The 15,976-nt window shown below is 49.2% G+C and overlaps 3 protein-coding genes across 3 annotated transcripts; all 3 read right to left on the minus strand.

Moving 5' to 3' along the window:
* Positions 1-3,961: 3,961 nt before the first annotated feature.
* LOC123091442 (uncharacterized) lies at positions 3,962-8,298 on the minus strand. The gene is made up of 3 exons (XM_044512954.1): positions 8,168-8,298; positions 4,492-4,748; positions 3,962-4,413 (listed from the first exon to the last, which is right to left on the minus strand). Exons 2-3 carry the CDS (start codon positions 4,744-4,746, stop codon positions 4,108-4,110), a joined length of 561 nt encoding a protein of 186 aa, XP_044368889.1. The 5' UTR covers positions 4,747-4,748; positions 8,168-8,298; the 3' UTR covers positions 3,962-4,107.
* A 1,454-nt stretch (positions 8,299-9,752) lies between these two features.
* Positions 9,753-10,714, minus strand: LOC123124622 (21 kDa protein). Its single transcript, XM_044545209.1, has one exon. The coding sequence runs from the start codon at positions 10,646-10,648 to the stop codon at positions 10,007-10,009; it is 642 nt and encodes a 213-aa protein (XP_044401144.1). The 5' UTR covers positions 10,649-10,714; the 3' UTR covers positions 9,753-10,006.
* An 859-nt stretch (positions 10,715-11,573) lies between these two features.
* On the minus strand, positions 11,574-12,278 carry LOC123124633 (uncharacterized). Its single transcript, XM_044545221.1, has one exon. The coding sequence runs from the start codon at positions 12,248-12,250 to the stop codon at positions 11,789-11,791; it is 462 nt and encodes a 153-aa protein (XP_044401156.1). The 5' UTR covers positions 12,251-12,278; the 3' UTR covers positions 11,574-11,788.
* Between the last annotated feature and the right edge of the window lie 3,698 nt (positions 12,279-15,976).

Consider the following 15,976-nt stretch of genomic DNA (forward strand, 5'->3'; position numbering starts at 1 on the left):
AGGGACTCCCATCTTTGGCGGATCAGGTGCCCTCTCATATGCATTTATGCTGTCGAGTGGCATCTACCACATCGAGTGGCCATGCAATTTGGTATGAGGCAACGCACCCCATCGGAGCCAGCAAGCACGGGTGGACTTGAGCTTCACAAGTGAGTTAACTAACCAAGGCTATGTTAACCAACAATACAATGGTTCAAATTATTTCTTATGCTTTGTTGTTGTCATTCAATGCAGTCAGAACCGAAAGAATAATCAGAATGTGCTTGAGTGGGGACAACACCATGCTAGGTATGTTGAGATGTGGGAGCAGAGGCTCGGTTCTAGAGAGACGGATATGACTCTGGCGGACATGAGGAATTTCAAAGAAACTCATCTAAAGTGGTATGACAATGGGAGGCGATTTCGGGTGCGTTTGAGGCCAAGGTGGACCGACGCAGATCTTGCAGATCATGATGCAAACAATGAATCAGACGATGAGTATGACGCCACAGTGAGAAGTACGCAAGGTTCTCACAGAGAGTATGCGCCCTTGACTGATAGAGTGGTAAGTCTTGTGAACCTATTTGAAAGTGCATTCATATTATCTTGATTGTGCAAACTTTTGAGCTTACGTTGAATTTTCAGACTTTTGAGCTCAATAGAAGTATCATCGAAGGCTCGAATGCACTAATCCATAACCCCGGGACTCTGGAGTCGGATGCCACCTTGAGGGAAACGGTGAAAGTAAGCACTAGAGATCCTTAGTATGTTGCATTAAAATTGTTTTACTTCACAGGGCCTTACGTTGTTGCATTAAAAATCATTGTTTCTTTGTTTTTGTTGTTGCTGCAGCGTTTCATGAAACGTTGCCGGAAGCTAGTCACCATTCTTGGATGCGCAAGCCCGGGTGACGTAGATGTGCATGCTCCGAGCACATCCATGGTGCGGGCTAGTGGAGCCGCCACTTCTTCTAGCCACGCCGGTGCTAATACTAGCCATGCCCGTGCTTCTTCTAGCCACGCAGATGATGGCAGCGACTCTGGTGAATCTGAGGAGGAAGAGGAGGTGGACTTGCAGGACGACGAAGCCCCGTAAGAGATGAACATGTCACAAATGATGGATGCACCATCGGCCTCCCAAGCAAAAAGGGTTTCTGACCCTCATGATAATCCATTCAGCCCGTCACCGTTCCAAAAGCCGGTCCCTCGTCGCCGCAAGAAGACCGCGAATGAGGGGTGCTCTAAGAGAGGAAGAATGGGACAATGAACTAGTGTTTGGGCATGTTAAACTAGTGTTTGGCCATGTTGAACTATCATGAGCTATTAGTTTGCTTTGGACTTGATGACTTTTATTTCAAGTTTTATGTTGGACTTGAGGACTTATATTTGTAGTGTTATGTTGGACTTGTTTTCTACTATTTGTGCTCTATTCATTACATATGATGAACTGCTGTGAAAACTGTGCATATATGTTGTTGTTTGATCTAAATAAACTGTGAAAACTGATGTTTATAGGTCTGTTTTGTAGCTGGTGAGGGCAGGACCCTACCGCCATAGTCTCTGGCGGTAGGTCTGCGTACCCTACCGCCAGCAACTATGGCGGTAGGGTCCTGCCCTCACCACAGCCACTTGAAAAGGATAAGGTACCCCCCCCACACACACACCCATTCAGCATCTTTCTTCCCCGAGCTGGTCTTCTATTTTCCACCTCCCTCCCCATTGAAGCCCTCCCAAATCCATCTTCATTCTTTGAGATTTGTCCGGTGGATCCGGACTATTTTCATCTTTGAAGGTATCTCTACCACCCCTCTCACTTTTGTTGGTTGGAATCACATCATTTGGTTGCATTGTTAGCTTTGTTGCAAACCCTAGTTTTAGTCATTTTGTGTTAAATCAACTATCAAGTTCATTTGTAAGGTTATATATGTGCTTATTATAGTGCCAAGTTAGTGGATCTAACACTTCATAGTACAAACTAGGATTGTGGTTAGGGTTAGTGCTTAGGGTTAAGCTTATGATGCCTTTGGTTTTTTGGTGTGAGAAGACCAAATGTGGGATGGGGGCTGGTGCTTACGGTTAGTGTTTAAGGTTATGCTTACGATGACCGTTATAGGTACCCCTCGACTTGTAGGATGCAACCAATCATCTTCATTGAGTCTTCCACGGAGGCGGCGGCAAAGCGTGAACGTGAAGTCATTGAGGAAAAGATGAAGCTGTGGGTAGAAGCCGTCGATGCGTTGAATGCGGCTTATAGTGACTTTTCAAAGTACTATGTGAGTGAGTGTGACGACAACAAAGTTGAGTTCTATGAAGGTAAAGAGAAAAACATAAGCAAACTCAAGAAGGAAGAGAAATTTCATAGACGTGCTCTTGCAAGGCAAATTGCATTGTGCGGTACACGGGATGAAGTGCATGAGATGGACTTGAAGAACCCCGGCCAGATCATTGATTGGCTAGTTAGGCAACCATCTTCGCCGATAGCTAGTCGGGCTTCTCGTTGGGCTTGGGTCCGTGAAAGAAATGATGTCATTTGCTCCAACCCAGGGCCGTACGACGAAGATGTCGTGTTGATGGACGAATAGAGTTATTTCAAACACATGATGTTCTAGTGTCATTTCGATTATAATGGCATGTACCCTTATCATTTATGTAATCCAAGTCATTTGAATTCGATTATGATGGACGGATAGAATTTCCACTTATGTTATGTAAGCCAAGTCATTTTACTTCGATTATGATGTTCTAGTTTTGTTTTTTTCCATTCAATGTAGCATGGAAAAAAGGACCCCTGAGGTGCAGATAGCATATGAGAAGTGTGAAGTAGAACGACGCCGTAGGATGCTGAGGGAGCTTCGAAAATGGATTAAGAGTTGTGAAGAGGCATGTGCGGCCGAGAGAGATTTCATTAAGTATGTGTTCTGTGAGTTCCCTGAAGAGCTCGAGAGAGAAAAATGAAAGATAGTTAATGAGTTGCAGGAGAAAGAAGATGAGTGTAGATGGACTTTGGCAATGGAGATAGCGTTCTCCGTAAGCATTGACGAATTTGAGGAGGTGGACATGGCAAAGCCCGGACAGATCATTAGATGGGCAATCAAACAAGGAGTGTCGGAGAAACCAACCCGACGTGCACGGTGGGCCTGGTTCCGTGAGGAAAAGAGTTGCATGATCCATTGGCGGGTGATGCAGAGTATGAACCAAAGCCTAATCCAAAGCATGCTGCACTAATCGAACGTATTAAGCAGGTTAGGGCGTCTTTTCCGGCTTATTAGGGACTCCTTTCCGGGTACTTAGGATGCTACCGGGCATGATGTTGGTCATTTGAACTTGGGGAAATGATGTGTGTCATTTGAACTATCGGACATGACATGTGTCATTTGAACTATGCACCGGGTGTTGCTTCTTATTTCATTTATCCGACATGACATGTGTCACTTGAACTATGTACCGGGTGTTGCATCTCATTTTTTTTCATTTGAACATTGTTTCACTTGAACATTGTTTCTTATTTCACTTGAACATTGTTTTTGACTCCCATCTCTACCCCTAAGCAGCTGTTTTGCAGGGATCCAACCCTACCGCCACTGTCCCAGGCGGTAGGCCAGCATACCCTACCGCCATCGCCTTTGGCGGTAAGGTCCCTTCGCGTCGCGCCAGACACCAGACACGGTGTCTGGGCAGACGAGCGAGTATGAGGGGCCTACCGCCACTGGCCCCGGTGGTAGGTGCCCACATCCTACTGCCGCATACTATGGCGGTAGTGTTCCCTTGCTGTTGCGCCCCCCACCAGACAGGTGTCTGGGTCGGCGCGCGAGTATCAGGGCCTACCGCCACTGCCCCCGGCGGTAGGTGGCCACATCCTACCGCCATAGTCTGAGGCGGTAGGGTTCAAATATCTACAAAATGAAAGAAAGCAACATGTTAGACAATCATATATAGCTGAAAATATTTCAGCAACAATTTGTCTGACACTTTTTTAGCTCACAAATAGTTCAACACTAAAGATCACAAATAGTTCATACATAGTGGAATAAAATAGTCTCAAGCATCGCAATATCATCAAATATCCGGCATACGAAATACCATCGGACAGTCACAAACATACAACTTCAATAGATGCATCTAAAGATCACTAAGGAAACATGGGCCCTTTGCCCTTCTTGTAACGTGCCTCATCCTCCTCTTGTGCATCACGAGCCCGTGCAAGCTTTCTTGCCCTCTCTTCTGCACGAGCAACCTTCTCTTTGCGTGCCCTCTCCTCCTCGCGTTTCTTTCGTTCCATCTTCTCCTTCTGACGACGCTCTTCGTCCAAGCCCCTCTGAAATGCTTCTTCAAACCGCCGTTGCCTCCTAAGACAATCTTGATATTGGTCCTTTTTGACATCCTCTGGAACATCTTGATCTATCCATGTGAAGTACTTGCAAAGAGGAGGCGGTGACTGCATAGGATAAAAAAATTTGTTGTTAGGATTATGAGTTGAAGTTGGACAAAATTTGAGATTACTCTTTGACCATACCGGTGGTACGTCATATGCGTTTGTTGGTAGCCTCCGATCATGTGCATAGTTGGGACACACAAAGAATCTTCTCCCTTCCGTCCATAACTTCTTGCGGTCGGTGGACACCTTCACCTTGCAAACATCTCCACACCAACATGATGGAGTTTTGTTAACTTTTTCCGTCACCTCGTCCAGCTTGGCGTTCTCCCACTTGTTCGGCATGTCTTCACGATCAGCACACGGTGGCCTCGTCATGGAACCGGATGAAGCCATGCCTACAAAAATATGAGTGGTTGTTAGTGAAAGATATCAATACAATGAATAGAGAAAATGAAATAAGAGTGATTACACAAAACAGCAAGTACCATTCATATTATTTCAACCATCCGGATTAAGCAAAACATCAATAGGCCTTCCTCTATCGATCCTCCTCGTCCTAGTAAGACCGGAAGAACGACCACCAATAGTAGTTCCTCCTCGTGCACTACCTGTAAGACTAGTCCGTCCTCCACGACCACCAGTCCTACCTCCTCGTGTGCCATCAGAACCTCCTCTACGAACACCTATTTGGCTAGAGCGAGGGTTGGCATCGGTCCTTGGTTTTTTGGTGCATGTCCTAACATTGTGTCCCAGATCGTCACATTGTCCACAGTTGTTGATGTCCGGTGGCTCCATGAAATGACCGCTACCAAACTGTTTCATTCCGGTGTAACCAGCTAGATCATCCATGTCACTCCTAAACCTCTTCTTTCTTCTTCTTCCCTTTGTAGGTACCATGAGTTCAGGGTCAGGCACAATATGTGGGCCATCGTAGTCAGGCCACTGTGACTGGTCAAGGAAAGGATGAAATCGAGACGCCCCATGTCAACCTCGTGGCTTCCAATGTGAACTCCTGCAACCACACGGTCCTCCCATCAGAAACATGCAAGTTTCTCGCCTTGGCCGCCGTCATCAAATGCGAGCACGGCCAGTGGTACTTATGAGGCCTCTCACACTGACACCACCCGTTCTTGAGGTCCACCTTATACGCAACACCGCCGTAAGCCACACCATCTCGTGTTGTGCCACCTGGCTCGTCCACCTGGTAGATCATTTCTTTGTCGTTGAATCTAATGATTTGTTGATGCGAGGACTTCCCTGCTTGAAACCTCAACCAATCATCAACATTGTCGGGATACTCTTTTTTCTCACCTATCCATTTGGCGGTGGTTTCAGAATGCCTAAGAAAATACTCGTTCAGCTTGAAGAAGGTGTATTTCAGTATTGTAGTCACCAGCAAAGAACGGACGCCCTTAAGCACATTGTTGAAGCATTCAACCATGTTGCTCGTCATGTCACCGTATCTCCAACCTCCTTCATCGTAAGTGCGTGACCACTTATGCTTCTCCCCATAATTCCTTTCTAAGAATGCTCTTCCACCTTTGTTCTTTGCCAAAGCCTTGAAGAGTTTGTCATACCAGATTTTGAAAGAACTGACGGTGAATGCCACACAAACATGGGTAAGGTCTTTGCAAAACTCCTTGCTCTTGCATGCCCGATAAAAGTTCGCCACGAAATGCCTCATGCACCATCGGTGATGAAGCTTTGGAAGCCCAGGAATGACAACTTCTATGGCTTTGAGAATGCCATGGTGCCGGTCCGATATAATGCATACCTGCCTCTTCCCAATCACCTTGGTCCTCACATGCCCTATGAACCACTCCCAATTGTCGTCATGCTCGGAAGGAACTAAAGCAAAGGCCATCGGCAGCACGTTATCATTGGACGAATGAGCCATTGCCACCATTAGTGTGCACATGTATTTGCCGGTCAAAAAAGTGCCATCTATAGACAACACCGGACGACAATGCTTAAATGCCTCGATGCATTGCCCAAAACTCCAGAAGGCACGATGAAACACTCCGTCAATGTCCTCAACCCCATGCTGCATGCATGGGTTCTTATGTGAAATGGCTCCCAACATCCTCGGAAGAATATTGTATGCGGCCGCATAATCACTGTGCAACATCCTAATAGCATTTGACTTGGCCTTCCATACCTTCCCATAGTTAACCTTGTATCCATACATTTTTTCAACAATACTCATTAGAAACTTCACCTTCACGGTTGGGTCATGGGATATCTCATTCAATAATTTGTAGCCAAGAAACTCTGAAGTGAGTTGACGGTGGCCCTTGCTTCGGTCAGCTTTGTCTGGAGGTATGCACTTGTGAGTAGCTACACAACTTTTCAACTCCCATTGCCCCGTTTCTTGAATTTTTCTTCCACGAACCTTCCATTTACAACCTTCTTTGTCACACTTCACGGTGTACCGCACCTCTTGGTTCGAATGACCAAAAACAAATGGCCTATGGTTCCGAATGGCATAGTCACTCAACCACATCTTAAACTCTTGGAAGCACCCAAACTTGATGCCTTTTTTCAAATGAGCATTCTCGTCCTCACCCTTTGGCCTTGGATCACCGACTCTCGGGCACGGTGTTGGTTCAACCAACCCAAGTCTCATGCCACCATCAACAATGTCATGGTCAGCAAGGCTAAGATCACGAAACAATGGGGGTCCTCTTTCCTTGCCATGCACCTCCGTGAAGAATTGATTTTCTTGCACCGTGAATCCATCTTCGTCCAAATCTTCCTCAGGACCCTCGTCATCCGAGCCATAACCACACATACGGTTATAAGGGAGGCTACGATCCATGTCTTGTTGATGGACAATGACATCCAAGTTACCTATTGGATTGTAATGAATCTCTTCTTCTTCCGCATAAGCATCATCATCATCAACATGATCCATAGCTAGAATCTTTGGGTCTTCAATTACTATGGCTCTATCATTCATCTCCGCTTCATTTGATTGACTACTTGGTGGTTGGCTATAAGAATTGGGGACATACACATCAACCCTAGCATCATGTATTGGGGAGGAGGCATGCCGGTTCAAGTCAATTTGTAGCAGAGGAGCATCAACCTTGTTGGCAAATAATTCAAGTGAGTTGTCTTGTGATTGCTCTACTTTACCCTTATACACCTTCCAATGCAATTCCGAGGTGATAGGCATACTCTTCAACCGAGACTTCACCCCCACTCCAACATCATACCTTCCAATAAGTTTAACCTCATCACTTGGGTCCATCCAATGTAACACACTTCTAACTTTCACAACTACATCCTCATAGGTTGGGCTATACTCAAATACCATGTGTTCTTCCCCTTCATCGTCATTGCCATTCATAAATGTCTCCTTATCCAAATAATGGAGATTCACAAGACTACCCATCTAAATAAATTTTAGAAAATGTCAACGATAACCGGCAACATAATATGGGACAATATCCATTGTGCATCCCATGGATCAATAAAAGTTCTATGCAATACATTTAAGCAACAAAACAAATAACAACTAAAGAACAAAATATCATGGGTTAACCCTAACAACTAAAAAATGACTTTGCTTAACACTAACCCTAACCCTAAAAATAACCAAAACAATAACCATAGATCTAGCTACAAACAACAAAGTTAGCACACTACACATGGTCAATCACACATATACAACCCTAGATCTAGATCTACCATCCATCAAATCCATTGATTTCACACAAAAAGTAGCACAACTAGGGTTTGGATAAAAGAAATCAATGCCATCAAATAAGTTGATTCCAACCAACCAAAAAGAAGAAAGTGGGTGAGGTACCTTGAGTGATGAAAATGGCCTAAATCCACCGGAGAAAACTCAAGCAATGGAGATGAATTTGATGGAGCCCTAGGATGGGGGAGAGAGGGGGAGAGGGGCTCAGCTCGGGGAAGAAAGGATTTGGGGGCGAATGGATGGCTTGTGGGCCCACCTAAACCCCCAGCCATTGGTTTTGTGTAAAAGGCATCTACCGCCACCGTCTCTGGCGGTAGGCTGCCTAGACCTACCGCCACGGCCAGTGGTGGTAGCCACTTATCCACGCCAGCAGGTAGACGGCGCCGTCGACGTTGACCGGGTCCCTACCGCCAGAGCTGGCGGCGGTAGGGTGTTCTAGCCTACCGCCAGATCGGGTGGCAGTAGGAAAAGGGTCAGATCCGAATTTTTTTCCCCAGAGGGGTCAGATGTGGCTTAACGTGCACAAAAGGGTCAAAACAGTGAATTTGGCCACGAGAGGCAAGAGGAGCACTTGTTTGCCGAAAAAGAATCACGGATCACCATCTGGCGTGTAGGTTCTCCTCCCTCTTTGTAGGCCGATAGGGCATGCTTTGGTTGGTTGCCAAAAATTGGACAAAGTAAGTTGGCAGCCAACCAAATTTTTGGCTTGCCTGTATATTGGCAAACCAATGTTTGGTACCAAACCAAGTAGCCACATAGTATTTCACGGACATGCCTTTTGTGTCGTCCTCGCAATCTACTATGGCTCTCATGTTTTGTACTCTTGAGTTTTTCACCATCGGTTATCGACCTGCCTTGTAAGGGCTGTCACAACGCGTTTTCACCTTTCCGGTTGAGCCTGCCTTGTAAGGGCTGTCACAATGCGTTTTCACCTTTCCGGTTGAGCGAATCATGCGCCTCTTCAAAAACTATGAGGTTAACCCATCTTATTTAGGTTTGGTCTTCTGCAGTTTTGTCATAAGAGGCACCGCAAAATATTAAGATACGAAAAATGAAGCTAGAAATGTTGGCTATGATTCTTTTTTACATGTAATGCCATGTTTATTTTAGATCTTTGTTGTCGGTATTATCATCCGACGTACTCATTTTCCAAAACTTGACAAAAGATATACTCCCCCTTTAGGAAATAACTTTTGAACTAAAACCACGCCAGTTATTTCTTAACCGATGTAATATTTTTTTAGTATTATTATTTCTTTTTGAAAAGAATAATGCACATAAGTACCGAGTCAAAACTTACACATGTAAATTTTCACAAAATTACTTAATGCACAAAATTCTCTACCTCATTTAGTTTTTTATAGCAAAAACAATGTTTTTTAAGTCTTCCCTTAAAACTATCCCATGTAAGTTTTCACAAAATAATACATATGATGATTTGCAACATGTATGAAAATGACTTGAACCATATCATTCTCCTTTTTACCTAGGTCGCAAACAGTCATTTATCTTACGAAAACTTACACGTGCACGTTTCAAACTAATACATATGTACGTGATCTTTTCAGAATTTTTCAATGCATAGAAATATGTTTTCAGTTTTATGAAGTAAGTTCCAGTGTACCCTGATTCCAAAAATCATCTCCCATGTTCTCTATATTCCTTATTATAATCTTTATACTTTCTTTGCTGGACCAATAAGTAGATCTTTCATTTTTGTTCAAGTAAAAAACAGGACGAGCACGCAGATGATGTCGGAGGCCTTCTGTGCTGTGTCCGTGTAGGTACGATCATACTACCATGACGACAGGTCACACGTACACGAGATATTTGCACGTACTGTGTACAAGGGAAAACATGTTACAGTTCGAGCTTCTAGCACATGGCAATTGCCAAAAAAGAGGAGAAGAAGCACACACACAAGGCATGCATATTTCCCGGCGGCTATGGCGGCGCCGTTTCGTTGGCCATGGCGCCGACGATGCAAAGCGCGTTGGCCGTGAGGTGCAGGAGGCCCGCGACGTGGCCGCGCACGGCCTCCCTCACGCCGCCGCCGCCGGCAGCCTCGCCCCTGAACCCTTCCATGCACATGTCGCCGTCGGTGAGCGCCGCGCTGGCCCACGTCCGCACGCTGTCCACCTGGAACCTCACCGTCCTCTCCTGCGAGTGGCCCTGCTCCGCCTCGGCCCCGACCTGCGCCATGGCCTCCACCGACTGCCTCAGCATGCCTACGGCGTCCCCGAGCATGCTCACGCAGTCCCCCGCCGCCTCCGCCGCCACGGGCGGCAGGCGTCCGGCCACCATGCCCCTCATGGCCGCCGTCGCGTTCCGCACGCCGGCGAGCGTCACGTTCAGCGCGGCGCACGCCAGCCTCGCCGGGCTGTCCCCCACCGCGGCCGCGTACGGCGAGAGAGTCGCGTCGCACAGCGCCGGGTACTCCGTCCCCGCGCACCACGCCCTCACGAAGCTCGCGTTGTTGCCGCCGCCCGTGCCAGCGGCGGCCGACAGCGCCGCCGGCCGCGCCGCGACGGCGAGGCCGCACCAGCACGAGAGGAGCAGCCACAGGCAGCCAACGGTGCGCGCCATGGCTCCGGAACGAGCGTACGTGCGCGGCTAAATGCGGCAACGTGTGGACGCGTGTGTTGCGGTGTGTACGAGTTTTTCCGTGGAGCGCGCGGGGTCGTGGGGTTATATAGTGCGGGCGCGCGGCCGAGGGGATAAGGGCGCGGCTGGCGTATGGCCGTATGGGCGCGCGCTAGCTGAAAAGATCGCCGGCTCGCGCTCGCTGTTCACATGCCTGCCATCCCATCCGTGGCCCAGGGCTTAATTGTGACGACGTGGCTCATGGTCGGCATGCACGTAACCCAAGCTACGTCGCGATCCAAATGGTTACACAAATTCATCTCTCTCTCTCTCTCTCTCCCTCTCTCTCTCTCTCTCTCTCTGCAACTTGCACTGTGACGATCGGCCGCTGGGTTTACGTGTGTGTGCGTGCGTCTCTTCAGGTGCAGACCACGGTGGGGGACAGGGCTCGCTGTTGCCGGGGCCAGGCAGATCGACCGGTGTATCGGTACCGGATCTGTTTACGTCGATGCCGCCTCGTGTCGGATTCGACGGGAACGAAATATCTTTGGCGGCTTGCCTCCTACACGATGGCTAGCTTTGCCTGTGCCTGTCTAGCGAGTCCGGACACTTCTTTGCGCCGGTGACCGTGAGCAGCGACCTGGGTCACGACAGCTTCGTCCTTCTCGCACTGTTGCCACGACGGCGTGGCGAAGGGATCTGGCCCTGGGAGAACCATAGCTGCAATGTGGCACGCCGACAGCTGGGACCGGTGCGGATTAAGTCGCAGTGGGCCAGGTGGGAAAGGCTCAAAGGTCCGATCAGGAAGCGATCGGATCAAGATTTCATTCAATAAGCGGACTGGATTGAGCAAACAGTTGTTTTATTCTTCGAATAAGGAGCAAAGAGTTCGGGAAAAAAATCTCGAAAGTACATGCATGTAACATGCTGCGAATGCACTGTATTTAACACCAACGTACATGTATAGAGATACTAGTATTAATTACTTGGTTTTATGCCGTAAGGTGATCCTTTATTTGCAAGAGGTTTATTAGCTTCATGACGATTTTCTACCTGGCACGTAACGTAATGTCCATTTGCTGATGCAGAATGCGTGGTTGGGTCGCCGGTATGTATACGTAGCTGCTGCCGCTCCTAGTGCTGCTACGGCTCGTTGACGTCCAACGGCAGCCACGCTGACGACGGAGCACCCGCCGCGCCGGTCTTGCTCCCGTCCGCGGCATCGCCATCGTCGTCGCCACGGCAGCGTGGCTTCCACTTCGGCCTGGGGGAGCCCCGCCGCACCGGGACGCGCGGCCCGCAGCGAGCCTCGTGCTCCAGCCCTCGCCTCGCATCGGGGCTGAGCTCGAAAGGGTGGAGAGGGGTCCTCAACCGTTGCCTCCCCGGCGGCGGCGGGGGCACCGCGATTCCATCAGCGGGGGCGGGGGCGGGGGCGTGGGCGTGGGCGGCATCGCCTTCAGACCATCCGGGTGCTGCCTCCGGCACTGCCTCGTGGAGCCATCCGTCGACGCTTCCGGCTGCAGGGCTGGCCCGCGATGGCTCGGCTGTCGCGGTCGAGAGGAGGAGGGCCATGAGGATGAGGCACAGCGAGAAGAGTGAGGCCATTGCTGGTGATGCAGGCTTGCTGACGCCTTCCTTTCCTGTCTGTGAAGAATCAAAGGGTGGCAGACAACTAGTTATAGCAAGTTGCCGTAACTGACGGATGGTAATGTTAACACATTGCAGGTTAAGGGAGTTAATGTTAACCCGAGTTTGAAACAGATCCTGGCATAAACACACTTAATGAGAAGCATTTGCTTCGAAAGAAACTTCTTCAACGGCAGCATTGAGATTTCAGGCAACTCTAGCTGATCTCTGAGAAGAGTTTTAACTCCTCCGACCAGGACAAGCCGTTTGTCAGCTTTCTGAAATGTTTTGAGCCAAACATTCAAACAATCCCCTAAATTATTTTGGAGTTGTTCTCAAATAGAGGCACATTTTATCAGACGCCAGACAAGTCTGGCAGCTGAACACTCAGGACGCGTTTGGTTACCTGCATCGTATTTGTCACTTTGCATACTTGTCCCAGTTGGGCCTGGCTGAGCATATGCAGGCAAAAAACCAACATTTGCATATTGATTGGTTGCCTACATCCCCTCTAGGCTGCATGTGCTAAAACGGAAGGCCTGCTGTTTGGTTGCGGACTTGTTTGAGGGAAAACACAAGTCCGGGTGTTTGGTTATATCCAAGACAGTTGTGTGGTAACCTCCTCCTCAATGTGGTGACGTTACCAAAGGCACACATGAACTACTAAGAACTAAACTAGGAGCAACAGAACAAACTTAGGCACAAACACAAATCTTAACCACGCATCACAAGTTTTAAACCAACATAGTATGATAAGTTTTAAACGAAACCCAAGTCTTAAAGCAAGAACCAACAAGGAACTGACAACAGGAGCTCAGGCGGGCGCAGCAAAGGCGTTGTCGTGCTCCTTGCACTTGGTGACCACCTCCAAGCCCTCGCCGTTGAAGACGATCACCTTCATGGTGTCGGGGGTCAGCAGCTTGAACGTCAGCATGTACCCGATCATGATCTAGTGAATGGCGGCGAAGGTGGCCCAACCCTGATCAAGGGCGACCCTGCCGTTGATCACCCTCACGGTCACCCTCCATGCGTAGTCGATGTTCGTCTTGAGCTTGAACTCTATAGGGATGGCAGGGAAGTTGATGTAGGGTGGAAACCCTAGGGCCGATCTTTCACGATTGGAGTGGATCCTACAAAGAACACGAGGGGGAACACGAAGGGAAACACGAGGGAAACGCGAGAGAAATCACTCAAACCAATAATATTTGATTACACATGTGCTAGATTCTCGAAACACAACGAGATACACGATCCACGATCAACAAAGGACGATACATAGGGTAGCTAGTTCATCTCCGTGAGGAGGTCTTGAGGGTCTTCCCGTTAGGGGTCTTGAATCCACTTGGGGGATCTTCTCTGCAGAGGTCGTGAACTCCTATGGAAAAGTAACCAAGTGGATGAGCAAAGCTCTATCTCTCAAATGAGCTAATCCTTTGCTAACCCTAGAAAGAGGGACGAGGAGGAGTATATATAGTCTAGGTGGGCGAAGGGGTACATGGGCCTCGGGCCCTTACACTGCGCGCAGACATGGGAGGATGGATGGCCACGCGTCGGGCCGGATGTCCGGGCCTTTATGAAGTGTCGGATGTCCGGGCTGCCGCCGGACGTCCGGGCGGTCGGGGCTGCCGCCGGACGTCCGAGCGGTCGGGGCTGGTCTCGGTGCTCTTTAGATAGGTGGGATCCGGATGTTCGGGCTAGAGGCCGGATGTCCGGGCTGACTTGGCCGATTCAGTTGCTCTCTGGATAGGAGGAGCCGGATTTCCGGGCGTCCGGCCAGATGTCCGGGGCTGGGCCGGCTGTCCGTGCCCTGTAGCCTCGGCTGGTGGGCATCGGCTGAGGTTGAAAGCTCCAGGGGCCGGATGTCCAGGTCCTGGGGGCTTCTCTGAATCCTTTCGTCGTTCCTCTTCGTCCATGAACTTGGGGACTCTTCCGTCTTCACGTGCATCTTCGAGTGGGCCTTCTTGGTACCTGATCATGCACAACATTTCAGACTTAGGTATTAACCATGTCTCGAGTGGATCATATGGAATATCACTAAGGAGAGATGTCACCTCGGCCTCGAGAGCTCTAGCTCTAGCTCGTGTCATCGGTCCTTTTGGTACTTGATGAGACGATGGTAGGTCCATGGGGATGACCAAAGGATGCTCCACATCAGAAATACTTCATGAAGTCCAGAGGCAATGGCAGACTCTCCAGCTTTGGAGCAAGGATAACCTTGCAGAAGTGGTTTGGTCCTGACTCCTGATGGTAGTGACCATATTTCCTCCGCTTGGGGCTTGGGTGATCCTGCACCGACACTTCGATCAATGGAGGCACAACCTCCTTGCCCTTCTCCAATGGTGGCATGTCATCCTTGCCCTTGCCCATCTGCATTATGAACAACACGCAGTTCAATGGTCAGCAGTCATTCATATCGGCCTAACGCTCCTATATTAACCCACCCTACTAACCCAGCACCACACTCAAACCCCCTCTGTTTCACCACCTCTCATCTTCCACCTCTCTGTTTCACCACCTCTCCTCTTCCACCTCTCTGTTTCACCACCTCTCTTTTTTACCACATCCCCCTCCCCATAAACTCCAACCCCAACCCTTTGCCTTGGGGCATTGGATGGAGGGCCTTTTTCCTTTGGTGCTCGCTTGGTGACCGCAAGAAGTTAGAGCACACCATGGAAGTGTGCTCGAACTTCAGCATCATCGATGACATGCACAAGAAGGCTGATGCTGTGATGAAGAAGGCTACGCCGGACGAGCGGAAGACACTGATTCCGGACCCAGCCAAGGGTGCGATGTCAGTGGACATCCTGCATTGGGCCATGAATCAGGCAGACTCCAGCGATGCTAGACAACAGGCAAGATGAGCCAAGTACAGTCAGTACAAGGCGCTTCAAGACCAGCGTGTTGCGATGTACTAGAGTAACACGTTTGCGTCGCCGGAGGCCGACAACAACAAGGTGCAGATGGTGGCTAGGGTGCCGACGGTAGGCAATCGTGCAAGACCCATTGTTCTTGACGAAGACGATGAGGTCGAAGACGATGAGGAAGAAAAGAAGATGGCTACACCCCCCTCCCCTGCCGCTCGTCGTGACTCCAGGGCCGCCGCGGCTAGACAAGAAAGTTTGTACCCCAATCCCCACCCCCGATGTACGAGAAATAACCTATGAACCCTAGTAGCCGTCGATGCAAAATCGATTGATGGCAATCCTCCACCCCCGATGTGTTCAATCCCCTCCCTAACTCTTCAATCGTGCGCTCTAATCTAATCTTGCATGAGTTGAAAGCAGTGAATCGACAGAGAGGATGGGGTTTTACCACCATGGCCAATGCGCTCCAGTGGAGGTCTGTAGTTGCTCTGGTGGTTGCGCCGTCTTGGATCGATTCACACTAGAGCTCTAGTGATCGCCGCCGCCTGTGTGAGTGGGGAAGAGGGGGAGATAGCGGCGAGGAAGGGAGGTGAGGGTAATTTATGATGACGCGTCTAGAAACAATGCGACTTCTCGGGACCGCACCCACACGTGCAACGGCCCACGCCCACGTGCCTAGGTTTGCATTGTGCGGGCTTGGCTCCATAAAAACGACCGATTTGAGCATTCCTCTGGATGCAGGCCCATAGGTGCTTTAATGTTCATTCTATGCAGGCCCAACAGTGAATCCGGGTAACCAAACGGGCCATTTTCTTCCCACGCGGGCCTGGCTGAGGTATAT

Source organism: Triticum aestivum, chromosome 1B (genome assembly GCF_018294505.1).
Source record: "Triticum aestivum cultivar Chinese Spring chromosome 1B, IWGSC CS RefSeq v2.1, whole genome shotgun sequence".
In the NCBI taxonomy this organism is placed as follows: Eukaryota; Viridiplantae; Streptophyta; class Magnoliopsida; order Poales; family Poaceae; genus Triticum; species Triticum aestivum.